We start from the raw sequence: 15,277 nt of genomic DNA, 5'->3' as shown, positions 1-15,277 counted from the left end.
TGTACAGCTGCCAGAAAATATACTTTTACTGAAGAGAAAATAATATGTGTTAAGGGTATTATAATAATAAGGTCGTCAATATTAGTATAATAAAGCAGATGCTGTACACTGGACTGGATGCACTTTTGATACACTTTTGACAGTAATCTATATTTGACAGTGCGTTGTTTGGCATGAGAACAGCATGAATAGCATTGTTGTGCGGTTACTGTAATGGGTCTGACTTTATCAAAAGACAGTCCTGTGATGCAGCTTTGTGGACACTGCTCTACATCATTTTCTAGAAGTAAAGCTAAAACCTTTTACATGGTCTGCTCCGAGTTTCCTATCCACGGCTGGGTTTGCTAGCAGAACGGAACAGGTCGTGTAGCTGCTGTGTTCGTACCTCTGCGTTGAAGGAGCTCTCATCCTCCGCTGCACGCGCCACCACCGCACACAGCCACAGCGCGAGGAGGGTCCGTCTCCAGAGCAACCAGCAGCAGCTGTCCCCCGAGCTGGAAGCCATGGTCTGGGCGCAAGGGAAATCAGTCGTTTGTGGTTCAGTCCCAGCGGCGTGGTAGGAAACTTCAGAGACTTTTGATGATAGTAGTAATAATAATAGTAATAATAATAGCGCGAGTATAGGCTGTAAAAACCCTCATTAAAACTCCGGAGTAAACTATTACCGAACAATAAAGCAACGACGGTCTTCAAGAGTGCACATGCATCCCGCAAAAGAGCTCCATCGTGGGTCGTCTTCACTCGTGTGAGAGCATGTGAGTCCACACTCCTGTGAGTTTTCTGTCACCTTTTCTTTACCCGCTGTCCTCTGGAGTTGCCCAGGAGCGCCTCATTTAATTTACATCAAAGTCTAATTAGCAACCGTGAACGCGCACTTTACAAACGAGCCACAGCGTCTCCTGAAGAGCCCCCCACCGACAGCACACCGCAGGAACACTTTACTCAAACATTTACAGCTAACATGTTCAAACCCCAGTCGCTTACTAATAACCTAATGCCCAAAAGAACCGCTACAGTTACATTTACCCAGAGAAAGTTGCAAACAAAAAACAACGAGCCCCAAGTTCACCACACTTGACCGACTCCCTCAGCAGTAGCTTCAAGAAATAAGCAGTATAATCGGCTGTTTCAGATCGCGACCTTTCGTTTAAAACATATATTTAACGGTTTCGTTGCCCTTTGCATCCAGTTTTCCCTTTTACCGGAGGAAATCTTCTCGGGAGCCGGTACTCAACTCGCTGCACTCAGCCCTGTCCGGAGACGGGCTCTGCGTGGTCACGCTGTCGGAGCAGGTCGGACAGTGGTTGGGTGATCGGGCTGTTTCGGTACCCAGCGTCAGTCCGCAGCGTCAAGATAGACAACACTAACCACAGCCCCTTCAGGATTTTCACAATAAAAACATTGGTCTGACTTCCGGCTGCTCTGACTAAAGAAAACCAAAAAATCGGAATCAGCTAAAATGGCCACAATACACAAGGAATTTGGTTTCGGCTGTTGGTGTCAATGTTGGAATAAGGAAAGGACAATACTAAAATAATCATAGAAGAATAATTAAATAAACTATATCAATACAGATATTAACACATCTAGAAAAGAATACCTGTGTGTGTGTTAAACTAGGATTATATCAACTGTTTTACTGATTAATAGCTTAATCTAAACATTTATTTTTGCTCTAAAAAGCAAAAATGACCATGACGTTTATTTTATTTTTGGCCTTTATTTTACTGTATGTCATCCTATGATGCAGTATGGTATAACATGTTAACAAATATTTACATATTAAAATGCAACACAGAGGTTAAACAGGTATGATAAAAAGCAAATTAAAATTAGAGATTATTATTTAATCAGGAGCGCAACTCTAATTCAATAAATAAATAAAAGTGAATAGATCGTTTCCATTAAACCAATATAATATTTAAAATAAAAAAAGTGAAAAATCACAAACCAGAAAAAGCAACTAGTTTTTCTCCTTGCCAAGCAGGTACTCTCTGACTGTGGTAGTAGCTTCAAGTTTTAGGAATATGTAGCCAAATTCACGGCACAGCAGTTTTGTCTTCTGTGTATGGTACTTTTATCCCACAATGTTGTGGTCATACAATCAGGGTTTTAGTGATGCAGAGTAGCAGGTTGGTTAATATGTAATCCTAACAATCAGTGTTTCAGTCAGTAAATTATACTTGTTTCAAAATATGTAAATGAGAACAGCTTTACTGAGCTCTAACTATGATTAAAATAGCACAGAGTAGGAGAGAAACCATAGACTGTGTACAGTCTATGAGAGAAACAAACAGTTGTAAAGACCTCTATGCCAAATATTTCCTGTGTGTTTTCTCTTCAAGTGTTTACACATTGTACTGTGTTGCTGTGCAGCTGTGGTCTACCATTAAATTCTTCACAGTGCGCAAACCACCTTTTTTACTCTGTGATCATTAAAAGTACTGCCATACTTTTACTAAAGCCTCGAGACTTTTACATGAAACTGATTGACGAGACTGTAGCACTGACTGCAGAGTTTGAATCACTGGAGTTGTAAACTAATGCTAATAAGATGCAACAATTACACAGTTATACAGAAGGGGAAAAAAGTGTTCTGATAATTTGAAGTTAAAGTAAACAAAATGTCTTGACTAAAAATAAAGATGTAATAAACAACATCAGCTACTCACAACAGCCCTAAACTAAATACAGTGAAACATTAATTAAAACATATGGAAGTGATCAACTGGTTATTTGATCAATGTGATAAACATTTAAAATATAACCTAAAAGATGTAGTCTGCAGTAACATGTTCCGTGTTATATATATATATATATATATATATATATATATATATATATATATATATATATATATATATATATATATATATAGCTAGATAGATAGATAGATAGATAGATAGATAGATAGATAGATAGATAGATAGATAGATAGCTGTTTAGTCACTATTAGTCTACTGTGACTGCTGTTTTGTGCTTCTTCCTTTGTGGTTCTTGGTGGAGCCATATTGCATTTTCTTCTTAATTTTTCTTAATTTTTCATTTTTGTTTCAATCCATTACTTTTTAAACATTATTTTTTTGCCTGACTGGATGAACATTGTTTCCATGTTTATTCAGAAGACACTGTAACAAAATTGAAAATAAAAATATCAATGTTGAAGGCCTACTGTAGACTTTATCAAGAAAGCAAAAAGTGGTCTATTAATTATTTCCAAAGCTATATGTCCTCCAGATGTGATTACTTGGTGTCTTGGATTTTGAAGGCAGAGCATGTCTAGAACTGACTTGTCTCTGGAGAGAAGTGGAGGTGTGGAGGGAACAGAGTTAGAGCTGGCAAACATGACCCTTCCCCCCAGCTAGTTCCGCCACAGCGAGGTAAGAGACTTATTCACCCTCCCTAAAACACATCCACAATCTAGGAATGAGGAACTGATAAGATATGGGTTTTAAAACCACACTGACCTTCATGTAATAAACTTTTTATTGAACAACCAGTATGACAATATTGTTACGAAAGGTGTGCCTTAAGTTTCATTCTGATAAAATATATTGTTCTCACAGTGGTTTCACTTTGCATTAGCAAGTATATCTATCTATCTATCTATCTATCTATCTATCTATCTAGCTATCTAGCTATCTAGCTATCTATCTAAGCAATAAAAAATGCTTTACCTTTGTCTGCAAGCTATTATATAAATCTGACACTTTGAATCTTTATTAGTTAGAAATAAAATACCCCTCCTTTTTTTTTTAAGAAACTTTAAAACAAAAACAAAATATGTCATAACCAACACATGCTTAGGTGAGAAGGAAGCACCTGTCATTTCTTAGATGGGTTGCTAGGACAAAGTGTCCCCAGGCGTCCCCGTTGTTTGCTCTCCCTCTTTGATGGATAACGCTATCACTGGATTCAATCTAAGGCAAGGAAGTAGCTACTTGCACAATGGGGATATTACCGGTTCAAGACTTAAACTCTTATGAGTAGCTGCCGGTAAATGAACCATATCCATGTCAGAGCATTTCTCATTCCTTGGTTGACTGTGTGACAGTGGGTTTTGGCACTCAAACCGAAAACATGATGGGTCTATTAGGTTCAAGCCATCAGGATACAAAAAGATTTGCTTTGAAATGCTGTTTTTGGCATTGTGCAATTCATGTAGTTGATATTTGATATAACAAGATAGTGGGGATCAATAGATATGCTGTTTTCAGGACAGACACTGATACTGAATATTAGCAATCAAAGAGACCACAGGATGAAATTTGGAACTAGTACATTTGCAGTTGAAATAAAAATGTTGGTGTCAAAGTGCTGGTTAAAATGAAAAATGACACATAATTTCATTACTAATGCTTTTGTATATTCATGTTTTATATGTGTTTTTTAGGAGAACTTTTCCACATTAGTCCTACAGTGTTGCTGTTACTTAGAAAGGAGAGAGAGAAGAACTTTATTGTCATTGCACACTTTCATATACAATGAAATTACTTATAACTAGTAATCAAACAGACAGAGCTGTGGATGGGACATTGACTGAGACCACAAAGTCGTGACTACAGACAGGAAGAAGTGGCTGTATCAGAGCCAACACAACATATTTTGAAATGCACGTATATAACAGAAACTGTTTTTAAAAATAATAATACTTATTAACAGAAAAATGCTGAATACCAGATCACCTAGGGTAGAGAGCAGTCAGTGATCTTTTAGACAGAGGTCTTTACAGGGGAAAATGTACTATAATCTACTGACAAGGTACAGTGTTTGCTGGTAAAGAACCTTTATTCAATATACAAGCCTCTGGGCATGCCATTAAATTGTAATTCTTCTGTTTTTCACCAAGCGTTTAAGATCTAAGCTTGTACAAATGAAAACCAAACAAAGCTGAACATTTTAATCAGTTTTGCCTGGATTGGAGGCATAAGCACCAGCAGACAACCAAACACGTTCTTAAAAAAGAATTTAACACCTCGGAAATCCCCATTCATACAGCATAGCACGGTGTAGCCCACTTTCCTGACTGATGTAAAATGCTTATATAATTTGCAAATATAAGATGTGCTCTGTCATCCAGGTTTTTCCAGTTTGTCACAGAGGACCGACATGTGCTGTGGGTGAGTCATTCTGCTTCACTCGTCTCTCCTTCTCCAGGTGAACAGTCTTTGATGGTTTGTCACAGGTCGGATCCATCCCCAGAGGCTAACATCAGTCAGCCTTTGCCCACAACCTAGTGAGTCCAGCTGTCTTGGCATCAGTCAGCTGAGTACATGGAAATCCCCAGCTGACAGACTGCATCCTGATAGATTTTTTTTTTTAACTCCATTATTATTAGTGTTTTGGAAGCAATTACCATAACACTGACAGCATTTATCACCCAACAAGAAAGCATTGTCACTCATAACAAAATGATCCATAAAGAACTGACAGGGAGTAGCATTGCACTGTGCATTATGGATGTTTTGGAAGTTACATCGTGGATTGTGCTACCACATTATTTATGTTACAGAAGTTAATCAGACCCTTTACATTATGGCTTACTAGGCTTTGTTACTGTAAAATATTTCCAGAAATACAAAACAACATAAACATTCAGATGTATAGACACATTCATTTATATATCATACATGAATTAGAAGAGCTAATACAAGTAGGTGTCTGTGTGGTCTATTTTGTTCTAATCTATTCATGCTGATGAAGTCCAGTCTAGTCTGTTTTGCTGTGTCTATGTGAGCCACCGGGCAGTAAGGCCACCTGCATGCACACACACACACAGAGCTACCAAATGGATACACAACATCACAAGCTACAGGTGGCTCCATAAACAGGTTTGGGTCTGCATTAGCTGTGAACTGGTGGCTTATGATGGTAATAACTGGTTCCAAATGCCCTCATACTTAGGCATTTTGTTGTTAAAACGGGCCAGAAAATAAAACTAAACAGCACACATGGTAGGTCTAGTCACTATAATGTGTGGCACAACTGACAGTCAGAAAGTATGAAACTAAGATGTGTATGACCTACAATTCTAGTCAAGGTTTTTCATGTGGTATGCAAATGTGCTGACCAAGCTACCAGGAGACACAGTTATTTAAAAAAAAATTACTGATCCTTTAGGTTTTGGTTTTAACTTTGTTTTTTGCAAGAACAATGTAGAAATCACATGCATACAAACAGGAGGATTATTTTTGAAATTACATTTTTTTGATTGCATAAACACTAAAATCAAAGTATTACACAATTATCAAAACCTTACACTCAAGGAGCAAAACACCGGACCAGATTAGCACAACTATAAGCACAATGTCAGCTTCACACTTTTTGCAAACCAATGCACACAGTGAATTGCAAAACAGTAAACACACTTATAAACATTCGACACAGATGCACATCATGATTAGCCTAGCCGCGCTAGACAACCCACGGCAACGAATTTAATTCTCTGCCAGGGTGGGTCTAGTTACCCTCCATAAGGCTCGAGGCTGGATTCTCCTAAAACTGGCCGGACGAATCACCATGAAGTGTAGAGTCAGAAGGCGGGCGTAACTAAGTGACGACAGAGGCGCGACGATTCTGACAGAAACAACCGGAAACAACTAGCCTAGCCGTGCTAGACAACCCATGGCAACGAATTTAATTCTCTGCCAGGGTCGACAACAAAAACGACAACAGTCGTTGAGCTCCATTAGCACCGACTCTGAATAATCTTTCTGTTAACATGTCTGTAATATACTTGAGCTTCACCCATTGGCTGTATAAATAAGGCTTCACCAAACTACCGCATCCTCTGATTTCCGGCGCTCGAGGAGCCTATTCATTGCGCTGATTGGTTGTATACCTACCCAATTGCTGCAGAGTGATTTGATAGACAACCTTTTAGCCCGCCTCCCTCCCTGTCGAGCGTGCCTAGACCCTTGTGCCTTCAGAACATGGGTCTAGCGCGGCTAGGCTACATCATGATGTCACTTCCTTGCAAATTCCAAAGCACTGACTTTCAAATGACCACAGCCATTAGTTGATTAAACACAACACTCAGGTGCACAAACACATGATTGCTTAATTGTAGACACACCAATCAGGTTTAAGCACTATAAAAAGATAGCAGGTGAGCTCACCTGTCCAGCTTCAATCATGGAATGAGTAAGATGAGGAAGAGTGACAATGAGAGGAGGAATACAAAGAGAAGGAGAAGGAGGTAGAGAAAGAGGTGGAGGCAGAGGCTGTGCTAGAGGTCAACGCTGAGGTGGAGGTACAGGAAGACCTGAAGCAGGAATGCATGCTCTAAGAAGGAGAGGACTAAATTTGTCAAATGAAATTCAGGCAACATTAGTTGACCATGTGGTGAACCACGGACTGACGCTGAAGGAGGCTGGACTGAGAGTTCAGCCAACTCTTAGCAGATATACAATGGCATCTGTGATCAGGACGTTTCCACAAGAAAACAGGTAAAAACAAATCTTTCTACAAAAGTAATCAGTTACTTAGTATGTACCATATCAGCACTGTTCATACTGGTTCCTGTGAGATTTTACAACAGGGTACATGTATTTTCGTCACACATAGGATTCAGGGGTGAGAGCGACAAGGAGGAAGGGCACCTATTTTCACACCAGGGCAAGAAAGAGCAATCATAGACATGGTTCTAGCCAATACTGCAACAAGGCTCAGAGAAATTTAAGTCAACATCACTGGTGATGATAGTGTTTTTCAGTAATGTTCATCAGGTCTCTCTATCAGCACTGACACGCATCCTGAAAAAAAATCAGCTTCAAATGAAACAACTGTATCGAGTGCCTTTTGAGCGGAATTCGGAGAGGGCATGCATGTGTGGAGGTACGTATTGTTCACTTTAGAACTGTGGTGTTACACACTGCACATGTACCCTAAATTTGCTGTGTGTTAGATGATCCATGCTAAGCTACACAATCTTGTCTTTCACTGTATTACAGAGAGTTTTACAGATGGATGCTGAAGAAATCCCACACAAGTTTATCTACATTGATGAGGAAGGGTTTAAGCTGACAAAATCAGGAACAAGAGGCAGAAACATCACTGGCCATAGGGCTGTAATCAATGTCCCAGGGCAGCGTGGGAGTAACATCACCCTCTGCGCTGCCATTACACAGAAATGGGGTCCTTCTCCATCATGCCAATATGGGCCCTTATAACACACCTCACATTCTGACATTTCTGGACCAATTGCACAACATCCTGACAGTGAACCAAATAAAACAGATGCGTTATATATTGTCATGTGGGACAATGTATCATTCCACCACTCTGCACAGGTCCATAACTGGTTTCAGCACATTCTTCAATTTTCTGTGTTATACCTTCCACCATACTACCCATTTCTCAATCCAATCGAGGAGTTCTTTTCAACATGGTGGTGGAAGGTTTATGATCTCCAGCCCCAGGCTCAGGTGCCCCTCATCCAGGCCATGGAGGAGGCCTGTGACCAAATTGACGCCATTCAAGGATGGATTCGACCTGTACGGCGGTTCTTCCCTTGTTGTCTTGCTAATGAAGACATCGCCTGTGATGTCGATGAACTTCTCTGGCCTGATCCAGCTCAGCGAAGAGGTAATCCCTAATATTTTCCCTGCTGGATTTTTTTCTTTCTTTTTGGTCAATTTTTTCCCCCACATATTTTTATAGTATTTTTTTGTTGTTTGTGTGTGTAATTTTATTTTTTAGTGTTATGCACACTACTGTTGTAGCATGGACATCTTTTGTTTAAATTTTGACTGATTTAGGTATATAGAGAGAAATAAATTATATTTTCATCCTTCTGCAGCATTGGTCTTGTGTTGTATTTGGTGAATTTTACTGTATATTTGCACTCTGTGTGTACTTCACTTGCATTACTTAAATCACTGAGAAATAGGATTGCTAAAAAATGTTTTAGGTTAAGCACAGCAGTGTGTAACTGGTTCAGACAGAATTAAGTCATATGAAACGTGTTTTCATACGGTAACAAAATATAATTTTTATAAAGTAGTGTATAGTTTTTACAAGAGTGTTTCATTTTGCAAAGGATCTGAGGTGTTCTGCTAATTGTGTCTATGGTTGTCCTAATTGTGTGCAGTGTTTTGAAAAACCGGGTCCTCTACTCAAAATCGTGCTTAAGCAATTGAAAAAAAAACTGTAATATCGTCAACAGTTTCACTTTTTATGTACCACTGCCCTCTGTTGGTGGGAATAGTGACATGCCTCCATAAACAAAGCACTGTGCTATCGACCAATGATGTCGACAAATGAGCTGCTATGAAGTTCAGGATGCACGAGCTTTGAAAAAAATATGGCTTTGTCCTGAATGTGTATACAGAATAAACTGGTAATACGATTTCCATTGGTGGGTGTAATATTTTTCAGTAGTTTAATGTGAGCCTGTTTGTGATGGAGATTCAGCAGCGACAGGGGAGAAAAGATACAGTAAGTAATTTTAGATTGCTCAGTGATGCTTTTGCTTTTTCTCTTTGAATGCCACTAATATGTTTTTTTTTAATCACCGTCCCAGAAAGGTCTCCACTTTCATCCTGGATTCTTCTCAGATGGAACAATGTCTATAAGTCATGCAAAGGTATGCTGTTTTAGCTCCCTTTATGTCAGAACCAACTACATTAGCTATTTGTAATAATGTGGATGCTAGGCCTAAAGAATATTTATAGGTTATTTAACTCAGCATGCATGTAAATATATGTAATGTTGTATTCTGTGCCATGTATAGATAATGTACGGATGGATGTATTCCTGTAAAGATCATTAAGTGTTTTGGGAGTTTGTACTTCTCTTTTTGTTGTTGTTGTTGTTGTTGTTAAGGGTTTAAAGACAATTATTTATTTAATTATCTAACATTCAAGTCACAATTAATTGTTATTTTTTTGAAATTTATTATTCTGCATGACAAACTGTGTCCTAAGCATGTGATTAGGCTCAAAAATTAAAGCCCAGAACAATTTTTATTCTCATGAATTCACCTTGACTAATGAGACTTACGAGGCCAACAAACCAAAGAGAGATTATTGGTGAAGTTTGGTTTCTCTGTAATCCCATCCTTTAACTCACAGGCTTAGTGAACCCTACAGACAATAATGATTGTTTAGGTGATAAATATAATTCACAATAGTTTAGGTGACTAATGGTAACATATCTGTTATTAACTATGCCATCAGCTACTACATAGATTGTTATAAATTTTATTCAGCTTTTCAGGGGTGCAGACAATAGTGTTTGGTTTCTGCTGACTTGATGGTCAATGTGAGCAGATGCTGACTGCAGGGTGGACTATAAAAAGACTACTGTCAAGCCAGACACAAGCTACTTCCCATATGAGTGTTGCCCTCAATATGTCAAACTCTTTTTGCAAACTCATGCACACTGTTTACTCACCCAAAAATATGTTGCTCTGCAAGATTTTAAGGCCAGCCACAAGTTTAAGTTAGTCTTTTGACACAAATGAAATGAAATCTCGGTAAGGTGAAGAAACTAGGACAATGGTTGAAGGTGCATGGACTCACAAGTTCAGGCCAAACCTCATCATGTTTTTAATAACAACATGTTCCAAAGAGGTTCTAGTGATGTCACATAATGTTTGGCCATTTCATGTATTTTATTGCCACATATCTTAAACTTGGATTCTTCAGCATATTGCTCTTTTTTTTATCATTCACTATGAAATGTTGGTACATCTTAGCTCATCCCAAGTGTCTGACCTTGTTTCCCCTCCTAACAAGTGGCTGACACCATGACTAGACAGCTGTCTTTTGAAAGTACTTTTGCTGTTTGGAATCTTGCAGTCTGTATTTATTCAATTCTGTGTCTTTGATGAAATGGTTTTTCTATCTCTCAGTGAATAAAGCTTGATGTCTGATTGTGCTTTGGCTCCATCTGATCTCGTTTCCATAAAGTGTTTTAGAGTACCATGCTGTGCCCCCTTTGAAACCTTCAGTCTAGCCATGATTTGATGCTGAGAAAGCTACTTTTTTGGTCAAAAGAACAATAAGACTTCTGACACTTTCACTTCGTCTTGATGTCAGGTTTCCCACTATCACAGTTCTACTTATTCATTAATGTTCTGCTGTTCAGTTTGAGACACGGCCATATTTATGGCACATGAACAACTACACTGAAACAATCAGTGGTGAGTTTATCAGTATGAACAAATACTGTAGCCATTTGTAGTATAATCTGTTTATTGTATTATTATTATTACTCCACCAAGGAACGCGCCGGGGTTATGTGACGATCGGCGTACGTTTGTCTGTTTGTCTGTCTGTGCACAATATTACACAAAATGAACTAACAGATTTGGATGAAATTTTTAGGGAAAGTCAGAAATGACACAAGGACCAAGTGATTAGATTTTGGCAGTGATGCAGCTTATAGTTTGGATCCATGGATTTGTTAAAGATTTCTGTATCATTGCGAGATAGCAGCACAGCGTCACTGTAACTATGACAACAAGTGAACACTACATCAGCTGCCAGCTGACGATCACATGATTGTGATCTTACTACAAACCCACCTGACTTATCAAGACTTATCTGTCAGAAATGACACAACTGAGCAGTCTTGGCAGAGCACTGCACTCTCTGAGTGCATTTCTTGCTATAATAATAATAATAATTATTATTATTACTACTGATATATTAACTTGCAAAAAGCAATTTTATGATAAAGCCAATGGATGAGGAGCTGATTTTAAAAATGACACTTTAAGGTGCTTTCATGTGTACTTCGGTTGTCGGCACCGCAGTCTTGGATGACTGTAGATTTTTTTCTGCTGGAAATGAGGCTCTAGCACAGAATCTGCTGCAACTATGCAGTCAAACCCATGAGATGCAGACTCAGCCACAGAGGTTACATATGTAGGCTGAGCCTGATGATTTTGAGCCTTTTGTAACAAAGACAGTGGCTTTAAAATTCCTCTGTTGGTCTCTGTAGAGTATAGTAGATGTATAAAAATAGCACAGAAAGAAAAGCTCCAAGTAAGCACCTTGTGCCTTGACAAGATACACGAATATAGTGATAAGACTGATATCATGTACTCAACTTGGTGAAAAATTTTGCTATGTATTGTTAAACTACTTTGCATTTCTGTCTTGTGATCATATTAACCATTGTTCAGTGGAAAGAAGTGACACTGAGTGGATCCAGTGGATGTTGCATAACAGAGCAAAGAGGGTCACACCTATACAGTGTATATATGATATGCTGTTGGTGGTGAGTTATTACAGACAGAAACCCCACTTCTTGTCAGATAGTTTAGAATGTATGCTACAAAGGTACAATTTAAGCTATGCTCTTGTTGATATTTTGTACCTGCTGATGAGAAAGTAAAACATGAAAAAAGGAGATGAATCTGTAACTGAGTTTTCCTGTGATTGACTTTGGTCAGTTTTAGATACAAGATTTGCAAAACTTGTGACTTGTTTTTAAGTAGATTAGGCTTTTATTAAAACACATTCACTGTCATATTATCAAATTTTTATTTTATTAATTTGTCATCATTTTACTTGCATTGTTATTATATGATTATAATTTAAAAATAAATAGAAATAATACATCAAACTATAATGGTGCTCAGTGAATTAAAAAAAGGTCAACTTTTTGATGTTTAATCTGACTAAGTCAAAGATATAAATATGTTTTCATGTTTTAAATTTAATGATGGTAGCATCTGAGCAGTCTCCCATATTGATTTATTAAAAAAAAAAAAAGATTTGTCAAAAAGAAAAATAACATGCACACTACAACATTCTACATTTTATATATACTGAGCAAGAGTTTGATGTACATGTCAAGAAAATGTAGAGTTACATAAAAAAAATGTTGATAAAAGTTGCGGTGAATATTTGAAGAGTTCATTTGCAAAAACATAACTCCGTTTTGAGAAATTTTCAGAAAACTTTTTGTTTTTATTGTTTACTTGAGATAATATCAATCAAACTGAAGTTGAGAGGATTTGACTCAGTAGAAAAATACATGACAAAATAGAGAAAAAATAAATTATTAGTGTTATTATTATTATTATCTCAAGTAAACAATAAAAAATGAGTTTTCTGAAAACGTAGTTGCCTGTTTTTGCAAATGAACTCTTCATTTACAGTAAAAAATATTTTCAATCTAACATCGCAGGAGGATACAAGTGGAATTTGCTGTTATCATGGCTGTATAGACAAATATTGTTACAGGAGAGATCAGCCAAGATTAACTGTAGAACAGAAGGTCTACTCAGATTTGCTTGCTAAGGTCCTCATAGGAGTTGAAGACAGTTTATCCTCCATTTCCCTCTTCCTCTGCTTCTTGGCTGACAAACAGATCCAGATGAAGATAAAGAAACCTTATCAAAGAGACATGCAATATAAGCAGAAAGACTGGTTAAAACCTCTCAGAGACAGAAACTTCTCACATCAAAAAAAGCAACCACATTGAATTAAAAGACTAAAACCACACAGACCTTGTGCAGAGTTGAAGATGCAAAAAAGGTACAGGATGGGGTAGTTGACGTATCCAGAGCCCATAAAGGCCAGACCCCAGGTGGTCCCCATCAGGCATGTAAGACCCAACAAAGTGAGGCCGTTCCTGCAGGACGAACTGAACCTTTGCGAGTCTTTCCACGACTTTCCCTTACCATTTGGTCCAAGCTTCGGGTTACTCTTGTACACTTGCTTCATTTTGCAGATGCTAGAAGCCACAGCCATCAAAATGCCAGAGTTGAAGATGAACGTAAGGGTGAAATATACCAGATTCAAGGAGTAGAAGTAGGTGTCATCTGTGATCCAGCAGCTGTGGGACAGTGAGTGAACACTCTATTTTAAATGTTTCTTTTTAAACAATAGGTAGTGAGATTTTGTAATTATTTCTCCATACAATAGTTTTATTTGTTTGTGGCAATCTGGCCTTCCTGTGCAGAAAGTAAAGGGACTTTAAATACCCAAGAAGGCCAAGCTATGAAGCTTTGGCTTCATTTTATTGTCAGTCTATCTGCTGTAAATACTTTTAATCTTGTCTATTCTGATTAGTGTTGAGCGCAAACTCCAAGAAAAGCAATATACACCGATCAGAAATAATGTTATGACCACTGACAGGTGAAGTGACACCTGTTAGTGGGTCAATATATTAGGCACCAAGTGAACATTTTGTCCTGAAAGTTGATGTGTCAGAAGCCAGAAAAATGGGCAAGCATAAGGAATTGAGCGAATTTGACAAGGGCCTAATTGTGATTGCCAGACGACTGGATCAGAGCATCTCCAGAACTGTGGCTCTTATAGGGTGTTACTGGTCTGCGGTGGTCAGTATCTATCAAAAATTGTCCAAGGAAGGAACAGTGGTGAACTGGCAACAGGGTTATGAGTGGCCAATGCTCACTGATGCACGTGGAGAGCGAAGGCTGGCCCATGTGGTCCAATCTAACTGACAAGCTACTGTTGCTCAAATTGAGGAAGAAGTTAATACTGGTTCTGATAGAAAGATGTCAGACTACTCAGTGCATCGCAGATCATTAGGGTTAGCAGACCAGTCAGGGTGTCCACACTGACCCCTGTGCATTGCTGAAAGCAACAACAATGTGAGTAACAGAACTAGACCACAGAGCAATGGAAGAAGATGGCCTGGTCTGATGAAACATGCTTTCTTTTATACCATGTGAGTGGCCTGGTGCGTGTGTGTCGCTTACCTGGGGAACACATGGCACCAGGATGCACTATGGGAAGAGGGCAAGCCAGCAGAGGCAGTGTGATGCTTTGGACAATGTTCTGCAGGGAAAACCTGGGCCCAGTCATCCATGTGGATGTTACTTTGACACGTACTACCTACTTAAGCATTGTTGCAGACTATGTCCACGCATTCATGTAAAAGGTATTCCTTGATGGCTGTGGCCTGTTTAGCAGGATAATGTCTGTCCGTCCATCCATCCTTCCATCCATTATCTAGACACCGCTTAATCCTCATTAGGGTCGCGGAGTATTTCAATCACACTCGCATTCACACCTACGGACAATTTTAGAGTTACCAATTAACCTGAGCATGTTTTTGGACCGTGGGAGGAAGGCAGAGTAACCAGAGAAAACCCACACATGCACAGGAAGAACATGCAAACTCCATGTAGAAAGATCCCAGGAAGGCTTGGACACCAATTGGCCTCCAAATTCCCCAGATCTCAGTTCAATCAAGCATCTGTGGGATGTTTTGGACAAACAAATCTGATCCATGGAGGCCCCGCCTCACAACTTCCAGGACTTAAAGGATCTGCTACTAACATTTTGGTGCC

General features: G+C 38.7%; 1 protein-coding gene and 1 long non-coding RNA gene across 2 annotated transcripts in view; one reads left to right on the top strand and one right to left on the bottom strand.

Moving 5' to 3' along the window:
• mmp15b (matrix metallopeptidase 15b) overlaps positions 1 to 1,527 on the bottom strand; it is a 35,919-nt gene extending 34,392 nt beyond the window's left edge. Inside the window, exon 1 of the mRNA XM_051941262.1 lies at positions 386 to 1,527. Coding sequence (XP_051797222.1) covers positions 386 to 505 — 120 coding nt within the window. The 5' untranslated portion in view covers positions 506 to 1,527. The remainder of the gene's footprint in view (positions 1 to 385) is intronic.
• A 1,523-nt stretch (positions 1,528 to 3,050) lies between these two features.
• LOC127531605 (uncharacterized) lies at positions 3,051 to 10,881 on the top strand. The gene is made up of 2 exons (XR_007938741.1): positions 3,051 to 9,438; positions 9,524 to 10,881. It is a non-coding gene; the product is annotated as an uncharacterized LOC127531605 (long non-coding RNA).
• Positions 10,882 to 15,277: the final 4,396 nt, after the last annotated feature.

Source organism: Acanthochromis polyacanthus, chromosome 2 (genome assembly GCF_021347895.1).
Source record: "Acanthochromis polyacanthus isolate Apoly-LR-REF ecotype Palm Island chromosome 2, KAUST_Apoly_ChrSc, whole genome shotgun sequence".
NCBI classification, from domain to species: Eukaryota; Metazoa; Chordata; class Actinopteri; family Pomacentridae; genus Acanthochromis; species Acanthochromis polyacanthus.
Note: the sequence above shows the minus strand (reverse complement) of the source record. Positions and strands in the feature narration are given on the sequence as shown.